This window comes from Poeciliopsis prolifica, unplaced genomic scaffold (assembly GCF_027474105.1).
Source record: "Poeciliopsis prolifica strain line A6 unplaced genomic scaffold, Auburn_PproV2 SCAFFOLD025, whole genome shotgun sequence".
NCBI classification, from domain to species: domain Eukaryota; kingdom Metazoa; phylum Chordata; class Actinopteri; order Cyprinodontiformes; family Poeciliidae; genus Poeciliopsis; species Poeciliopsis prolifica.
This window is the reverse complement of record NW_026562400.1, coordinates 311,812-326,698: the sequence shown is the minus strand read 5'-3', so window position 1 is coordinate 326,698 and position 14,887 is coordinate 311,812. Positions and strand designations below refer to the sequence as shown.

The 14,887-nt window shown below is 40.7% G+C and overlaps 1 protein-coding gene across 1 annotated transcript; it reads left to right on the top strand.

Moving 5' to 3' along the window:
* Positions 1 to 249: 249 nt before the first annotated feature.
* smg5 (SMG5 nonsense mediated mRNA decay factor) lies at positions 250 to 14,415 on the top strand. Its single transcript, XM_055047300.1, has 22 exons — positions 250 to 661; positions 971 to 1,069; positions 1,847 to 1,970; positions 2,577 to 2,733; positions 3,316 to 3,405; positions 3,719 to 3,808; positions 4,583 to 4,661; positions 4,737 to 4,862; positions 5,515 to 5,583; positions 5,759 to 5,988; positions 6,562 to 6,699; positions 6,882 to 7,775; positions 8,589 to 8,749; positions 8,835 to 8,910; positions 9,623 to 9,798; positions 11,020 to 11,178; positions 11,288 to 11,347; positions 11,938 to 12,097; positions 12,257 to 12,347; positions 12,759 to 12,833; positions 12,922 to 13,060; positions 13,293 to 14,415. The coding sequence occupies exons 1-22, from the start codon at positions 597 to 599 to the stop codon at positions 13,374 to 13,376; spliced, it is 3,342 nt and encodes a 1,113-aa protein (XP_054903275.1). The 5' UTR covers positions 250 to 596; the 3' UTR covers positions 13,377 to 14,415.
* Positions 14,416 to 14,887: the final 472 nt, after the last annotated feature.

The following is a 14,887-nucleotide window of genomic DNA, read 5'->3' as shown; positions in this document are numbered from 1 at the left end:
TTACGTAGTTTAATGGGTCAACCCACTATAGTATCCTGTACTATATATCCATATAAGTCGTTGTATGTTGTTGGAGCGCAAAGCACTTCTAGAACATCAAAAATGCACGCGTCGTGACCGCTGTCAAAGGCTAACGCTAGTCTTTTCAACTTGTTTTCCCTTACCAATATGGCGAAGTTGTTGACGTCTTACTCTGTAATCTCGTAATTTTGTTTTGGAGCTCTCGCGATATTCAGGCGGTCAGTGCCTGCTATGAATAATGGCCGCCTTCGTAGCGATGGCCGGAACGGAAAATAACACAAAAGGGGTAATAGAGCTTTTTAGCTGACTGGAAGAACCGTGAGGCGCCGGGGACCCCTTCCTACCCACTTTTCAGGACGGATGGGTGGAGGGGGGTTGGCCAAAGGATTCAAGAGACAGAAAGAGACTCTCAGGGAACACAGGGAAAGCTAAGCGAGGAGCTAGCGCTAGCTGGCTAACAACACAGTTGTCACTAACGGGGAACAGAGCCGAGTAACCGCGACAGCTGTTCCGTCGAGAGGCCCGAATGAAACGGTGACCCCGCGGTGTGGTGGAACTGCCGGCCTGTCGCTAATATGAGCGGACCGGGTCAGGACAGCGAGCCCGAGGCGAAAGTCCTTCTTATCAAGCGGCTTTACAGGTGAGTGAACGAGGCCGTTTTCGTCGAGCTAACCGATGAGCTAGTAAATGTATAAAAGAGTCTGATGGTTTCTGTTGTTGATAGTAATGTTTAAGATACCTTTATGCTAGTAGCTGAAACTACACCTGACTCTGTCATGACAGATAGTTTTCATCCCAGGAACGCAAACTAGCTGTCATGTGTCATTCATCCTGTTACAGAGAAGTGAAACAGAAAGGGTTGCCGCTTTTTGACATTTCAGGACTTTTGTTGCGTGACAAACTGCTATTTCTGGTGATTCGTGTAGTCACAGTCATGCTTTTCATCCAGGGCTGTGGTGGAATCTGTGCACAAGCTGGATGTCATCATCGGCAGCAAGTCATCCTACAGAGAGGTCTTCAAGCCGGAGAACATCAGCCTGCGGAACAAGTATGTCCAGATCATTCCATTCCTCTTCCAGAAACTTCACAGACTGAATGATGGCTGATTTCTAACAGATGCACCGTCACTCCGCAGCATTTCCTGTTACAAAGGAAGTTCAGAAAGTCAGACTTGTCATATTTATTCGTTAGACCAAGAATTACAGTTCAACCCAGATACATTTGCCACATAGTTAAATGTTTAAGTATCCATAGATACATTTAGGTGACAGTCCCCCTATGAATGAGGTCTAATAAAACTAACAGATCTATTGAGTTTTTATTATTTCATTATTAGTTTTGCCTTTCTGAATAACTTTGATCTATATGACTGTGAAAGGTGCTATAGAAATGTAACATTACTTACGTGATGCATCACCATCAATACTTAAGCTTATGCACTCTCAGTGCTGTTGTGGTAAAAATCCTGACTGAAAAACATTAAAGGTATATTTATTATATTATTTCTAAATTTAAAATGCATCAAGATTAAGCTTCTCTAAAAGAGGTTTGATGCAAAATGGGACTGCAGCAAGTTTTAGCTAATTTATGGCTCTTTCCCCAACATACCACTTGTTTCTAACTGCCTGACATGTTGATTTCTTCTGTGGATAGACTGAATTTTAACAACAGCTGTGTATATCTTACGTTGCCTATTGTTCAGCCCCATGTTCGTCTCCATAAAACCAAAAAATAATGATAATTATGGCCTATGGCTGCATTTTCTTGTAGCAACACCTCCAGCTGTTGCATGAGTTCATTGACTGGATGTTTCTGTTTTTCCTAGGCTGAGAGAGCTTTGTGTAAAATTAATGTTTCTGCATCCTGTTGACTACGGCCGTAAGGCCGAGGAGCTGCTCTGGAGGAAGGTTTACTATGAGGTCATCCAGGTTATCAAGACAAACAAGAAGGTAAGATGGAAAAAAGTCACTCAGCAGCTGTGGAAATGTCTCTTTGGTGTCAAAGCAACCATTGCTGTGGAAATGTCTCTTTGGTGTCAAAGCAACCATTGGAATTAAATAGATTAACAGAGCAACGTATAAGATTCCTACCCGGTTTGGACAAATCTGGATTAATCATTACTAAAATGTATTCTAATTCTAGATTTAAATCTGTTTCATATCTTGATTAAACCTGTTTCTTATTTGGATTAAATTTGTTCTAAACCTGCATTTAAGTCTGTTTCAGATCTGGATTTAAGTCTGTTCTGGGTCTTGCAAATCTGGATTGAATTTGTCCCTTGTCTGGATTTAAAGTCTGCTCCATTTCTGGATTAAATCTGTTCCAGTTCTGGATTAAATCGGGTCCATGTCTAGATTCACGTCTGACGTGAGAAAACACAACAAGAAATATAAACTTGAGTTTGTCAATTGTGTAACTCATTAAGAAGGATGTTTTGACCTCAGCATTAAACATACCTACATATAACTTTAGATTTTATTACTTTTCTCCATTCATTTTGCATTTTTAGCTCTTCGTGTTGCTTCTACATCATTTTTTCTTCCTGTTGCTTCCAGCACATCCACAGCCGCAGTGCCCTGGAGTGCGCCTACAGAACGCACCTCATCGCCGGCGTGGGTTTCTACCAACATCTGCTGCTCTACATCCAATCACATTACCAGCTGGAGCTGCAGGACTGCATCGATTGGACACACGTCACTGATCCTCTCATCGGTGAGATCTAAACTTTAAACAAAAACACATGAAGCTTTAGATTCATTATTTCTGGCTGCAATTTGAGTACTTTTGGAAAAACCAAGACTAAAATTCACCACAAACACCAGTTATTTAAGAGTTATTTTTCTTCTCTCTTATGTCATTTTAATGTATCTTTTTACAAAATCACTACTTATAAAACATAAGAACCATTAAAATACATAGAATACATTTTTTCAGATTAGGTTTTTTGCTCTTTATTTTTGTATGATAAATTTACATAATATCTCAGTTCAGATTTTTCTTCTCCTGATTCTATAAGTTTGTGCTTTGCTTTGAAAGGCATAGTGGTTGTTGTTGTTGTTTAGGAGCCTTGAAATTTGTTCCTCCAGCTTCAGCTGCACATCTGCTGATTCATTTGCTGAATCCTTCAGACTTTAAAGTCTGAATCATGAGTTTTATCCCTCTGAAAGCTTCTTCAGGTCAAACTAACTTCTGAAGCAAGATTATGTCTTGTACAGATACTGATGGGGTTTTAGCTTCTTTCTTTAGAATTAACTTCACATCAGTTTTGACTTGAAGTCTGATTATTTCCAACAGGACGGAAGAAACCCGTGTCAGCCTCTTCGAGAGAGATGGAGTGGGCTCAGATGGCGTGTCATCGCTGTCTGGTCTACCTCGGAGATCTGGGTAATTACATGTTAATAGCAACTTAGATTGGCTCATCTCTGTTCCATGTCTGTAGAGGTGTGAGGCAGCCAGTGGGTGTCATCGCCGGTGCGTGGGAAAATTGGCCTGGTGTTATAGAAGGAACTGAGAACAGGCTGTGTGAGATGAGGACATGTTGATGTTTCCATCATTTAAGATCTGAAAACTCTTTTCTATTAATGTTTATTCAGCTATTAGAAATGCCAGAACTTAATAAAAGTAGAATTTTCACAGTTTTGCTGATTTGTTGTCTATATGTTTTCAATAATGTTTGGTAATCTGGTTTGGTCACCAGCGCGCTATCAGAACGAACTTGCTGGAGTGGAAGCTGAACAGCTGGCAGAGAGATTTTACCACCAAGCCTTGTCTGTCATGCCCCATGTTGGTGAGTCCCTGTCACGCCATGATTCTTGATTTCTGACTTCGATTTCTTTACATTTGTTCATTTCACTAATTAAAAACCACTATGAGACTTCGATGTGACTGGTTTACGACCCCAATGCGACCCGCCTGGGCAGAAGAAGAATGCTGACATCACACAGCAGCGTCAGTCTGTTTATGGAAGTAAAAATAGACGCCACCATTTATGGATAGTTTTAAAGTTGTTCAGCAGCGGGAGTCGACAGGATAAAACTTAACAAGACGAAGGACATTAATAACAAAGTACAGCTAATTGCAGGACCGATGTGGAGCATTCACTGCAACATCAGTAGAAAAGTTTGTTTGGATGTGGAGTCGGACCAAGAGTGGTGGTACTCTAATGTGATGCGCTTCAATTCTGTCAGAATGTCATAATTATAATTTTCAGCCATTGTTTCGTCTGGATTTATGTCATCTGGCAAAGCTGGTCAAAATAAGCAATTAATCACATGATAGATAAAACTGAGATTGATCATTTCCATTCTGATTCATATTTTTGAAGTTTTGTTTACAGTTGGATGTTTGTGGCTTTTATTTCCATTTTATTTATTAAGTTTGTGTTGTTGTTTTTTTACTTTGGATATTTAAAATGTCTTCTAGTTTAAACTATAGTTTGAGATGGTGAACTTGCACTATTATGCAATACATCACTTAAAAATGGTCTCAAAACAACAATGTTATTGTAGCATCAGTCAGGAATCCAGTCATGAATCTGAACCACCTCTCTGCCATTCTGCAGGGATGCCTTTTAACCAGCTGGGAACACTGGCAGGAAGCAAGTTCTACAATGTGGAAGCAACCTACTACTACCTACGATGGTGAGGGTCCATAACCTCCGCTTTTAAACAGTTCTCTTTAACATGAAGCTAAACAGATATTTATTCTGTCCTCAGCATCCAATCAGATGTTCCGTTTGAGGGGGCCTACGGCAACTTGAAGCGTCTGTTCGACAAAGCTGCCAAGATGTACCACCAGGTGAAGAAACAGGAAATGAAGAAGCTGTCTCCGTCTCGGCAAAGGTGATGACGAGTCCCAAGATGCAGCTGTTTTTTTTTTTGTTTGTTTGTTTTTTGGTTTAAAGTTGCAGCTCTTAATTGGCCTTTTCCTGAAAAATCTGGCAAAATAGCAAAGTGCTTGGTGAAAATCTATTCTTTTCCATCTTCACTCTGTCAGTAACAAAGTTTTTAACAGCTGAAGGGAAAAAACAGCCCCTCATTGTAATTGTGCAAGAAAGCAGAAAGTTTAAAAATAACAACTCTCAAAGGAGGTGCAAGTAAAGTTTATTTTAAAGTATTTATAGTAGAAACAACCTGGTTGTTAAAAATGGTGAAAAGGGTTTGGATAAATTTAAGGTTTTCAGGGCAACTCTTGGGTAGAAACAGTTTTTAGTCTATTTGTTCTGGTCTTTATTGGGTCTTATCCAAATAAAACTTTTACCACCTGGAAACATTAAATGATGATTTTGATTATCTAGCAATTAGCATGCATTTTTTTTGCCATCCTTTCCTCTTGTGTGCTCGAGGAAAATCAACTTTTATCTCTTCTTTTTTGTTTAATCAGAGATAGTGGACTTGTTTTTCTAGGATTATTCTTGCCAGAGTTTCCTGTTTAAATAAGAATAATGAAAACTGTTATGTTGACTCATAATGTATTTTTTTTGTTTCTATATAGATCCAAAGACATTAAGCGTGTCCTGGTGAGCTTCATGTATCTTCAGAGTCTGCTGCAGCCTAAAAACAGGTCAGTCTCTGAGCTGCTGTATGTTTTATTTCACTTCCTGGATTTATTCTCTGATTTAGCACCAGTTAACAGTCTTTCTATATTTTTTTATCTGCAATGTGCATCAGAAAACATGTTCTGTAAGCTGTGACCTGCTCACCCTCTACTTTTTGTTTTCCCTTTGCTTTCCATGAAGCTTGATGGAGACGGAGCTCACTTCGCTCTGCCAGTCGGTGCTGGAGGACTTCAACCTGGTTCTGTTTTATCTTCCGGCTCCGACTCACGGAGGCGCTCCACCCTGTCCGAGTGAGGAAGAGGAGGAGCAGACGCAGCACAGCGACAGTTCCTACCCCGTTCTGCCCGACAACCTCATCTTCAAGATGGTGGTCACATGCCTCATGGTCGTACACAGCCTTAAGAGAGGAGGTGTGTTTTAAGAAGATTTTTCCACTTTGTTATTTTAATTAATTAGTCAGTCATTTTTGAATTGAACACAGAAATATACATTTATTTATTATTTTTCAATACCTGCATCTCTGTGCTAACAGTCCTACGTTCTTAGCTGAAAAAACGTTTCAGAAACATTTCAGATCAAGAAAAGTTGTCAGAATTTTAGCATTTATTTCCAGTTTCTGACATCCAAATATCTGAAAAACATCCTGTGTCTTAACCACCCATTTTATTAAACTATTAGGACAATTGACATATACAGTTGATATCTGTTTTACTGCTAATTTGTGGACGGAAGAAATCATGAACAAAATCATGAACGTTGCAGTAAAATCTCCAGAAAAACAATTTAATTCTGTGATAGAATAGAAATGTGTTTCTGGACAATAAAGTGCAGATTGTTCCAGATGAGTAAAATTCTTTGTATCATTATCAAGAAGAATAGCTACAAAATGATTATGAACATTGACTTGGTCAAATTCAATGGTTTATTAAACACAGTTTCAATTTTGTTCACCTTCACGTCTAACAAACCTTGTTTTGTTTTAGGATCTAAGCAGTACAGCGCATCCATAGCGTTTACGCTGGCTCTGTTCTCCCACCTGGTGAACCACGTGAACATCCGGCTGCAGGCTGAACTGGAGGACGGGGAGAGCCAGGTTCCTGCGCTGCACACTGACGCTGCAGGTGAGTCAGAAAACATCCACATCAAGGTGTTAGTTCAGCTCTGTGGATTTAAAGCCTAGTTATATTTGAAGTTTTCCCTTGGTAGAACGGCAACACAGCTTATAGTTTCTTCTTTATTGAAACGTGACATATTTTAGACGCATAACCAAACTAAAATAAAGCATGTTTCTCCTCTTACCCAGATGACCTTGAAATGAGGGATATCTCAGCTGCAGAAGTGGATCCGGCAGAGGAGAAGCCACTGCAGAACGGTTCCCTGGAGCAGGAGGATGAGGAGGATAAGGATGAGGACGGCCCTGAGCGGGTCCGAGTCAAAAAGCAGAGCAGTGAAGAAGATCAGCACAAGGCAGGAGAGGAGAAGCAGAGACAGAAGAAGAAGTACACCCGCCTTTCTCGACTGCGGCGCCGCCGCTGCGCGCATAAAGGCGGACAAGGGGAGGACGAAAGCGACCTGAGCGAAGGATTCGAGAGCGAAGAAGATGAGGATGACGATGAAGGAGGAAGGGTCCGTGCTGATTCCACAGGTGGGACGCCGATAGATGAACCGCTCAACCCTTCGTCTGTGAAGAAGGAGACGAAGAGGGACGGCCTGGGTGAGGAAGGCAGCTGGGAGAGTGGCTCTGAGGAAGAGGAGGGAGGGACCGCTTTCGACGTGGAGACTGACTCGGACATGAACAGCCAGGAGTCCCGCTCAGACCTAGAGGACATGGAGGACACAGAAAACTCAGACAGCACCGAGGGTCAGGCCCGGGAGCAGCAGGAGGAAGAGGAGGAGCAGCCCAAGGAGGAAGATGGGGAGCGGGACGGTGAGGCCCCGCCCAGCACCAACGGTCCCCTCATGCAGAGCGACGCTAGCATCAGCAGCAACCTGCAGGCCATGTCCTCCCAGCTCTTCCAGTCCAAACGCTGCTTTCGCCTCGCACCCACCTTCAGCAACATGCTGCTGAGGCCTCAGGCCGCCTCAGGCTCCACCCCCACTGACACCTCTGCCCCGCCCTCCCAGGAGATTCCCCCTCCGCCTGGAGACTCGCACTGCGACCTGAACCCCGGTACTGCCAACGGAACCAACGACAATGGTAGAGTACATCAAGCCTTCTTAGTTCAGGCACCGAGACTTAAAATGTCTGATTTTAGAGGGGACGCTAAATGCAAAATTCACATTTTCCACCTTTTTGTTCTTCCATTTGTGTTTCTACTGATTCCAAAAACAACCCAAACTTTTAAGAATAAACACTCAGCCATTTTTTGGCAGTAAGTTCATGTTTTTCGGTGTCTGGAAAATGAGCCATTTCAAAAATATTCAGATTGTTGAGTCACACTGTGCCGTTACCTAGCAACCCCAGCCAAGCTCGTTCTGACACCTACTAACTGTACAATGGCTGCTGGAAAAAAAACAAGTGTTTTGTTGTTGACTTACCATCCAGAAACCACTTGCTGCATTCTTGTTGGTTGTGCAGAAGGCTCCACTTCTGCTTTTCAAAGATGTATGGTTGTATAATTGCAGATCTGTTTGCAACCATTTTCGTGCGTGAGTGTAAATGTTGAGTTCAGGGGGCGTGGCCAACAGCAGATCTATATTGTATTTGGTAACTCTTTATTTGACGGGTTGTGAATAAGACTGACACTGTAACAAACGTGACATAACGCCTGTCATGAACATGAATAAGGCGAATAATACAAAGTTGAGATTATTGGAAATGCCTTTATCACAACTTGGCATTAACCAAGAAATCATGATCTGTCATAAATTTGTTATAAAAGTATTACTCATTAAACTTTAAAAATGATGTAGCTTTATGTTATTGAAGCTAAAGTTTAATCAGTAGTACTTTGCAATAATATCTTGACAAAAGAATCTAGTTTTATTGTTCTCTTTTGTTTTCCACTAGACTTGGACTCTGACTCGGAGGAAAGTCAGCACAGCGCCCACAGTGAAAAGACCCTGCTGGAGAAACTGGAGATTTTGTCCAATCAGGGATTGATGCAGGTGGTGAAGGTCTTTGTTGATTGGCTCAGGACGAACACAGATATCATCCTCATGTGTGCACAGGTGAGCCGACACATTAACATACCTGTTTTATTGCTACAGTAAAAGTGCTTGTCTTTCTCACTGGGATGATCTGGTTTCTCTGCAGAGTTCGCAGAGCTTGTGGAACCGTCTGTCGGTTCTGTTGAACCTTCTTCCAGATGGCAGCAAGTTGCTGGAGGCTGGTGAGACTGCAACTAACGATTATTTTATTTAATCAAAGACTAAATAAATAACATAAAATTGGCCCTTTTTTTAATTTAACAACCAAAGCCTTTTTGTACAAAATTAGAAATGCATTAAAAGATGCAAGCAAACAAATAATTCAGTTTCTTTATTTTAAATAAGAAACATTTTACTGTCTAAAATCCAATGACAACATTCCTCTAGTGAACAATTGATCATTTGTAGCAAAGGATGCAAAAAGACTTTTAACGTGAAAAGCCCAGCCCTTTCTGCTTGACTTAGCATTAATAGTGCATCACTGATCTGATTATTGATTTTAGGAATAGCTAATTGATCATTGGATGCTGTCCAAAGGTGTTTCACAGCTTTTCATACAGAATTTGAACCAGGTGAAAATGAAACTGTCACTTGATATTCTGTAAGTTAATACAGGTAACAAATGACGTTTTTGCATCTTCAGGTTACTTACCATTAACTTATTATTTAATTGATTAATCACAATTAATCCTATTAGTCGTTTCAGAAATTTCTCATCACAGCAGGTAAAAAGGTTCACTTAATTGAATGCAGTTGATTTGGCACATATTTTTAGCTTCCTTAAAAATGCAAATTAGGCCCGGAAATCAAAGTTAAATCTGTGTTTTTATTTTGTTGTGTGTGTGTGTGTGTTGCGTGCGTGCGTGCGTGCGTGTGTGTGTGTGTGTGGTGCAGATTTGGGGCTGAACTCGGAGGTGACAGAGATGTTGAAGGAGTGCGAACAGCCGGGTTTGAGCCAGACTCTGCTGCTGCCTGAGGATGTGGCGCTGCGGCACCTGCCTGCGCTCAGCGTCGCTCACCGCCGCCTTGATTTCAGTCGCTGCAACGCCTCCCTCAATCCCCTGCAAGAGGTTCGCTCCAGATATGTACAGAATATAACATTAGCGCTTATTTGCAGACAGGTTGATTCAGTTTAAACCAATCTTTTCCCGATCGTTGTCTTGCAGTTGTATTGTCCTCAAGCCGTCTTTTACTGATGCAGTTTAGAAAAAGCATTCATTTTTTTCCCCCTTATCATCCTTTGAATGTTCAAATTGAACATGTTCAATAAAAATGTTTTCCTTTGAAGCAGAATCAAAGAGGCCTTTTGTTCCTTTCAGTGCTGGGAAAGGAACAAATAGTGTGTAAAAATGTTTAGAAATGATGCCATATTCCATCTACTGAAAGATAAAATTTAAATCTCAAATTCAAATGTGATAACTGTATGTTTTTGCATTGATTTACATTGAAATAACATTTTGTGCTACACACCCTCCTAGTCGTCAGTATTTTGGTGGGAGGGCAGGGCATGTGGCACAGAATCCACAGAGGAATCCATATTTGTTCAAAAAACATAAGTTAACATTTAGCGTTATATAATGTCAGTAGTTTTTGATACTAAGACCTGAGTACAAACATTTCCAATTTCAAGATATGATCAATTTACAAATTTGACAAAACCTACAAGAACTGAACTTAGCACTGGTGGATACCAGGTAAGTTTTAGAAACATTTTAGTGATGATAAATGAAAATGTTTCAATTTTCAGCTTCATTGATTTGTATTTTTAATAAAGTTGAAGTTTCCGTGTAGAATTTTGAGGGGGAAAAAATACTTAATGCAGTTTAGAATAAGACTGCTAAATAACAAAATGTGAAAGAAGTGAAGTGCTGTCAGTTGTTTCCAGATTCTTTGTGCTTTATCTCTGGTGTGGAGTTTTGATGGAAAATATGTCCAAACACTGCCTCATTTAGTAAATAAAATAAACTTTTTAAAAACAGTTAAAACATTTTCAGCAGTGCAGAGGAAGCAATCTGCATGTTTTTATATAATCAAGCCCAAACTGCATATTTTCAGATTCTACTTCACAGAAAATACATTCACCATCTGCACTGTGAAGCTGTTTCTTTTTCACAAGTATTCAGTGTGCAGAAGCTTCTGTTCTTTTATCAGAAAAAAATGCATCAAATGTTGCAGTAAATACAGAATATGGACAAATATCTGGAATCTAAATGTCGATCTAAGTGTGTTTCAGTTCAAAATGTGAAACGGTAAATGCAAACTCTTTCTTTTTCTCTCTTTTTTTCCTTCAGTGTGTGTTGCGAGTGTGTTGCATTCGTAGTTTTGGCCACTTCCTAACAAATCTCCAAGGCAACGTGCTGCACTTCAACCCAGAGGCGGGAATCTTTACCAGCATCAGCCAGTCAGAACAGGACAATCTGGTTCAGCAGGCTAAGGCCCAGTTCAGGATGGTGAGCGACTGCTGAGCGACAGACCCACAGCCCAACCCTATAATAATGCAACAAATGTGTAAATACTCATTTTTCATCTATGAAATATTTTTATTTCTGATTTGTCCAGGCGGAAGAGGAGGCCCGTCGGAATCGTTTGATGAGAGACATGGCCCAACTTCGACTGCAGGTTATTTATCAGCCTCTAGTTAAAATCAAAGCAGGATTACAGCACAAGCGCTGCGGTTTGTCAGCAAAACATCTGTTCCAACTACATTTTAATGTTGTTGAATTAGTGTCAACTTACGGACATACATTTCCGACAGGATCGAAAAGATAAAAGCATCACAGGAAGTCATACTTTTGAATAATTTTGAGATTGAGTAGCAAACCTCCTTAAAGAAACAGCACAACTTTGATAATTATGACTTTGAAAGTCAAAATTATAACTAAAGTAGAAATTGACTTTGAAAGATGAAATTGTTACTTTAAAAGTCAAAGTAATGACTTCTGATCTCGTAATTGTGATTTTTATTGTTGTAATTATGGCTTTGAATCTCATAATTGACTTTGTATCTTAAAATTATTACTTTGAAGAAGTTAAAATTATGACTTTAAAACTCCAAATTGGCTTTTATTCTTGTTAATAGGACTTTTTATCTCAAAATTATGACATTTCCGGTCACTTCCGGTGTAGCTTTTATTTTTTCTTTCATGGCAGGAATGATCTTCCATACAGATTCAAAGTAAAACTTTCTTCTTTTTGGACCTAATCTGCAGTTGGAGGTTTCACAGCTAGAGGGCAGCCTTCAGCAACCTAAAGCGCAGTCATCCATGTCTCCCTACCTTGTTCCTGACGCTGCCGCCCTCTGCCATCATCTGAACCTCATCCGACACCTGGCCGGCAGCGGCTGCTTCATCATCATCATCCCAAGAACAGGTCAGGAAGTCGCTGATACCTGCACCAGCCAAACGCAGCGCTAATAAGTTAGCAGATGTTTCCCCGTGTCTGTAAATATGTCATAGGTTATTTCCGGTCCACTTTCTGAAAGCATGATTTTTTTAGTTTTTATCAATGTTTGCTCCATTTGTGTTGCAGTGATTGACGGACTGGATCGGCTAAAAAAGGAAAATGGTGGTGCAAGAGACGGGATCCGCTTCCTGGAGTCGGAATTCCGCAAAGGAAACAGGTGAGTGTCTTCAGAGTGGATCTGTCACCTGTGGCTATTTGGACCCTCCACAGAGGGTTGCTGAGCAATGTTTTTAAATTGAAATGATATAAAAAAATTCCAGTTTTAGCCATTTTTTATGTTTTTATTGCAATATTTGCAGTGGGTTTAAGCAGAATTACATCATTACTGCAAGTTTTGTCCTTTTTACTGCATCATTTTCAATAAATATAGAACAAATATGTTAATAATAAAGAGAAAAAATCATCTTACTTTTAAAAAAGTTCATGTTTTCTTTATTTTCTAATCAAAAATAAAATGGCTATTCTTTAAAAGTCAAAACTATCATCAAAATATGTTTTTGCAAACAATTTAAGTTAGTGTTACAGACACATACTAGTGACGTCCTTCCTCTACGTCTCCTGTCTGTAGGTACATACGTTGTCAGAAGGAGTCGGGTCGCACTTTTGAGAGAGATAAACTGAAGCGGCAGGACATCGAAGCTTGGTGAGCTTCGCTTCATGCCAGTCGTCTCTCGCTGCGCGAAACCTCTTCGCCGTCTGACTGCTCTGCTCTGATCCGCCTCGTTTTTCAGGCATCTGTATAAGATGGTGGACAGCTGCCGACAGCTGACGGTGTCCCAGAGCAATGGAGACGAAGACACAGCCGGCATGGTGACCATCCTGACAGGACATGAGGTGGACGAGCTCTGCGCTCGGTCTGCCGCCATGAAGGTCCGTCTCTCTTTATGCTCTTGAGTGTTTTTGTATCAGAATTTCCAAATTGTCCACTGATTCGATTTCTGGACATCTCACATTTTGATCTGCCAATTTTGTCACAAAATTTCAATAAAGAAATTTATTGAAATTTGTGGTTTCAAGGTGATAAAGTGAATATTTTTCAGGTAATATTTCTTCATCCAAAGCTCAGATCTGGTGTTTATTTTCTTGCTCTTGTCTCTGCCAGTCGGTGACCCAGGCCGCGTCGTCCGCAGGCATGGAGCTGAAGAACATCGTGGAGTTCTACCGCCAGTGGAAGGAGATCGGCTGAGAGCGTACCGGGGGGGCAGCTGTCGGTGCTGCGAGCAGCTGATCGGTGACAACACTCGCTCCCTCTCTCTCTCCCACTCTTTTGCTCTGTGTGTATCTGCGTCTCCAAAAAGGAAAGAAAATCAACTCAAAAGAAAGCTGGATCGGAGAGTTAAAAGTTTTGAGGGCTTGAAACGGAAATAAAGAGGAGGTTAAAAAATAAAAAATAGATAAAACAAAAGAAGAAAAAGCAGGCAAAACGAGAAGCAGCAGATCTCCCACCTCTCAGTTTGTTAAACCTAAAGCGTGAGTGCGGCAGCGGCGGCGGCGGCGGCCGTGGGAGGAAGCGATGGGAGGGCGTGCCCCTGGTTCACCTCTAACCAGGAATACACTGTATATGTTAGCAAACGAGTACATTTGTGTTGAGAGAATCCGCACACACAAACTCATTCACGCTGAGATGAATCCATATAGATATTTAGAGCAGTGTTCTGGATTTCCCTTCCCTCTTTCCTTCAGTCTGATTTCCAGAAGCAGGGTCAGGAACACGAGCCGAGAGGCGGAGGAGGTGCCGCCTGACTTCCATCTATCAGAACCAAACCAGGCGCCTCGTCGCCCACAGGCTCAAAGGAAGACGGATATATGGTTTCTCTAATGTCTTTTTTTATTTTATTTTATTTGGATTTATTTTTTTCCTTATTTTCGGTGTACTTTTGTGACCAGTGACGTATGTATTGTGCTATTTGTCTGAGAAAAGAAAGAGAAAACGCAGCAGGCTTTGACCTGTTGGAAGATTTTCATTTGGATTTTATTTTTGTACCCAAATGATGTTATTTTTCTTTATTTTTTTGTTTTGTTTTTTGTAAGCTGAATCTGAATGATAAACACAGGAATGTCTAAGGGAAAGGGGAAGGGCTTGTTATTGTGTGTTGATCCACTGAACCAATCCTGAACAGAAGCTAAGAAAGCAGAATCTATTTATCAGGTTAGAGGGAGCAGGTAGGTGGAAGCTGATTGGTGGAGATCAGCTGACCTGTCCTGTGGGCGGGGCGGGGCGAGGCGGGGCGGGGAGGGGGGTCTGGGTTGTGTCTGGATGTCTGTAAACTCCTGAAATGTATCCCATCAACATCACCATCTCCATAGTGACTGTCCCATCATGCACAGTGCAGAGGAGAACCAGTTTATGTGGCCATGCAATGAACAATAAAGAGAAACTGATGCTGATCTTATGACGGTTTTTCTTTTTTTTCTGCACAATTATAGTAAAATAGAAGTGAAGTACAAGTCTAGAAGAGATTGCATTCACTTTTCAACATGCATTTCAGCCATTTTTTAGGATGAAATGATTATTCAGCAAACAACTTAAACAGAAAATAGGTTGGTAATTTTTGATCAGTCCTAATTAGACATCTATGCTCAAAAGTTTGAGTCTGAATACGTATGATATAGGAAATTGACTTAAGATTATTCTCATTTTCATTCAAAATATTTGTTTAAATGAACATGTGACATGTTCATTTTAAACTAAAGAAA

Coding starts and splice junctions, on each gene's coding strand:
- smg5 (XM_055047300.1), top strand. CDS start 597: ATGAGCGGACCGGGTCAGGACAGCGAGCCCGAGGCGAAAGTCCTTCTT. Junction 4,662..4,736: donor ACCTACTACTACCTACGATG/GTGAGGGTCCAT, acceptor TTCTGTCCTCAG/CATCCAATCAGATGTTCCGT. Junction 13,061..13,292: donor CTCGGTCTGCCGCCATGAAG/GTCCGTCTCTCT, acceptor TGTCTCTGCCAG/TCGGTGACCCAGGCCGCGTC.